The sequence below is a fragment of the Gavialis gangeticus genome, unplaced genomic scaffold, assembly GCF_001723915.1.
Source record: "Gavialis gangeticus isolate Ggan-Ray unplaced genomic scaffold, GavGan_comp1, whole genome shotgun sequence".
NCBI lineage: Eukaryota > Metazoa > Chordata > Crocodylia > Gavialidae > Gavialis > Gavialis gangeticus.
Genome location: NW_017728973.1, coordinates 3697344 through 3700546, shown reverse-complemented (window position 1 = coordinate 3700546; position 3203 = coordinate 3697344). Strand labels below are relative to the sequence as shown.

The 3203-nt window shown below is 38.5% G+C and overlaps 1 protein-coding gene across 1 annotated transcript in view; it reads right to left on the bottom strand.

Moving 5' to 3' along the window:
* Positions 1 to 3020, bottom strand: part of LOC109289261 (keratin, type I cytoskeletal 10-like) — a 10194-nt gene extending 7174 nt beyond the window's left edge. The window contains 3 exon segments of the mRNA XM_019505258.1: positions 1113 to 1269; positions 2055 to 2137; positions 2762 to 3020. Coding sequence (XP_019360803.1) covers positions 1113 to 1269; positions 2055 to 2137; positions 2762 to 2941 — 420 coding nt within the window. The 5' untranslated portion in view covers positions 2942 to 3020.
* Between the last annotated feature and the right edge of the window lie 183 nt (positions 3021 to 3203).

Sequence of the window (3203 nt, the reverse complement as noted above, 5' to 3'; positions counted from 1 at the left end):
AAAAAAAAAAAAAAAAAAGCAGCTGCTGCTGCCACTTTCTTAACTGTTAGGCTGCTGCTGGTAGTCCACTTGTGGCAACCTGGGACCTGTGGCTTACAGTGGACAATAAGCTGAATATGAGCCAACAATGTGCCCTTGTTGCAAAGCTAATGGCATACTGGGCTGTATTAGGAGTGTTGCCAGCAGATCAAGGCAAGTGATTATTCCTCTCTGTTCAGCACTGGTAAGACCACATCTGGAGTATTGTGTCCAGTTTTGTGCCCCCATTACAGATAGGATATGAACAGATTGGAGAGAGTCCATCAGAGGGCAGTGAAAATGGTTATGGGTCTGGGACACACGACTTATGAAGAGAGGCTGAGGGAGCTGGGCTTATTTAGTCTGGAGAAGAGATGACTGAGAGGGAATTTAATAGTAGCCTTCAACTACCTGAAGGGCAGTTCTAGACATGATGGAGCTACACTGTTCTCAGTGGTGGCAAATGACAGAACAAAGAACAATGGTCTTAAGTTGCAGCATGGGAAATTGAGGTTAGATATTAGGAAAACTTTCTACTAGGAGGGTAGTAAAGCATTGGAACAGGTTACCCAGAGAGGTTGTGGACTCTCCATCCTTGGAGGTTTTTAAGCCCTGGCTAGACAAAGCCTTGGCTGGGATGATCTAGCTGGAGATGGTCCTGCTTTGAGCAGGAGGTTGGACTAGATCAGCATTTCTCAACCCGTGGGTCACGACCCAAGTTCACAAGAATATATGAAAGGATCATGAACAAACTTAAAAATGGATCAACAAACTTTAAAAGAGGAAAATGTGGGAAATGGTGGCTTTTTCCTTGCAGGCTGGCAGAGTTCTAGCCTGTGAGGGGCTGCTCAGGGCCCCCCTGCCCTGGGGGGCTGGGGCCTGGGGATGGGAGGCAGTGTTGGGCGCATGGGGCAGTGGGTCGGAACTGCCCACTGATGTTTACAAATGGGTCCTGGTACAAAAAAGGTTGAGTACTGCTGGACTAGATGACCTCCTAAGGTCCCTTCCAACCCTAATTTTCTATGATTCTCCAATTTTTAGTGCCTCTTGAGCCACTTCCACCCAGTTACATATTTGCATAGATCCTACAATACCACTTCATGATTCTTCTTGAGGTAAGCCACCTCATCAGCCAGGCTTTCAATCTGAATCTCCAGGTTACTTTTGGCAAGGGTTTGTTCATCTAGGACTTTTCGCAGACCACAGATGTCCGCTTCAACATTCTGATGAAGGTATAGCTCATTCTCGTATCTAAAAAGAATTGTTTAGAAAACTATGGTCAAATTGCCATACTCATGATTATTGCTGCATAATACTCCATAATATTCCAGAAAAAAATTAAACAATTCAATTAATTACTGAATGATACATTACTGACCATGTCTGAGAATTACAGACTCTAATTTTTAATTCTATGAATAAAATTGTGTCTGGTATATGAATAAAAATGTGTCTGTTTTAACCCTTTTAACTCATTTGTAAATTCTGGAAAACAAACTCAGAATTTGCATTGACTGCAAGATCTGGCTTACAGCAAATAGATTGTACTTACCTTTCTATCTCTTTTACATGTTTCATAAAACTTCATTAATCTGAGTCATCATATTCTTTCAAATATAAGACACACCTTTTAAAATTGTGTATTTCTTATAAATATTTTCTGCATCTTAAATTCAAATAAAAAGGAAGGAAGGTTATATATGCACCATAGAGGTCATATCCATATAAATATTTCTCTGTGTGATGTTTCATTTTTTTTCTTTTAATTTGAGAGTCCAAAGATTTGGGTGGGTCTTGAATTCAAGCATGTTATGCTTGAAGAAATAAGGAATATGTTGCATTATGGAAAATGTTATTATAAAATGTTTTAGCAATATAACATTTTAAAGCAAAGTTTAATCATTGAAGAAATCTGTGAAGATTTAAGAGAAATATTGCTTAAAGCAGGTAATGAAAGATTCTTATAAAATTATTTGATAACGTTTAATGTTGCATTCATTTAATAGCTCATTTGCCATATAATTAATTCAGCTTACTTCACTTTGAAGTCATCAACAGCCAGCCTGGCATTGTCAGTCTGCAGAATGATACTGGCATTTTCAACAGTTGCAGCAATAATCTAAAAAATGGAAGGAGATTACTGAGGAAAAAAAATATTTATTGGATTTTTTAAAGTTTTCTTTCACTTCGCCTGGGTCCCATTCTTTGGGTGAAAGTAATTACAGTCAGTGGAACAGTTAATGTTAAGCACTTTAAGAGCTGATATATTGTACTTACATGAGGAACTAAAGTGAAAAAAATATTTGCTCATGTGGTTCAGTTTTTAAGAAATAGTTCTTCAGTTTGTTCAGTTTCTCCCTTTGTCCATTCAGTATGACCCTTATTTTTCTTTTTCCATATCATTTTCTAATAGTGTCTTTTCATTCTTACTGGTTCATGAACACCTTGTAGGCTTACTTCACATACTTCACAAAAGTCACATTAAGATAAGTCAAAAGTGAACATCAGGTGGCTTTAACAGGGTTGTATTCATTATGAACATATCAAGTACATACTGGTTCCTGGAGTCCAGTGTGACTGCTACTGACTTGTTAATATATGCATAATGTAGGTAGATATATTTTATATTAACATTACAGTTAAAATAAGCAAATGCTTTAAATAGCTACTTTTTAGAATGGATACTAACTAAGCATGTAAATTATCCCACAAAATAAATGGTTTCAAAATGATGTATTCTTACCTGATTCCTAAGGTCCTCAATGACGGTATAGTATTTACTGTAGTCACGGGATCTTCCATCAGTATAGGACCCTAATGTCTCATACCAGTTCTTGATTTTGTGCTCAAGCTCTGCATTTGCCTCCTCCAGAGCTTGCACTTTGCCCAGGTAAGATGTCAAACGGTCATTAAGGTTCTGCATGGTTTCTTTTTCACCACCAAAAAGAAGTCTGCCATCACTACTATTATTACCAATAGCACCATAGCTAAAGTTATGAAAAGATCCACCTGTACCACCTCCAATACCACCCCAGCCCAAGCCACCATACCAGTTTCCCCCAGTCTCATACATTCCCAGACCAGAGCCTCCACCCAAACCATACACTCCACAACAGGGTATTTTCACAGATGCACCACCAGTGTGGCAGGAGGAAATTTGCCTAGACCCACAACCAAAGAAAGAC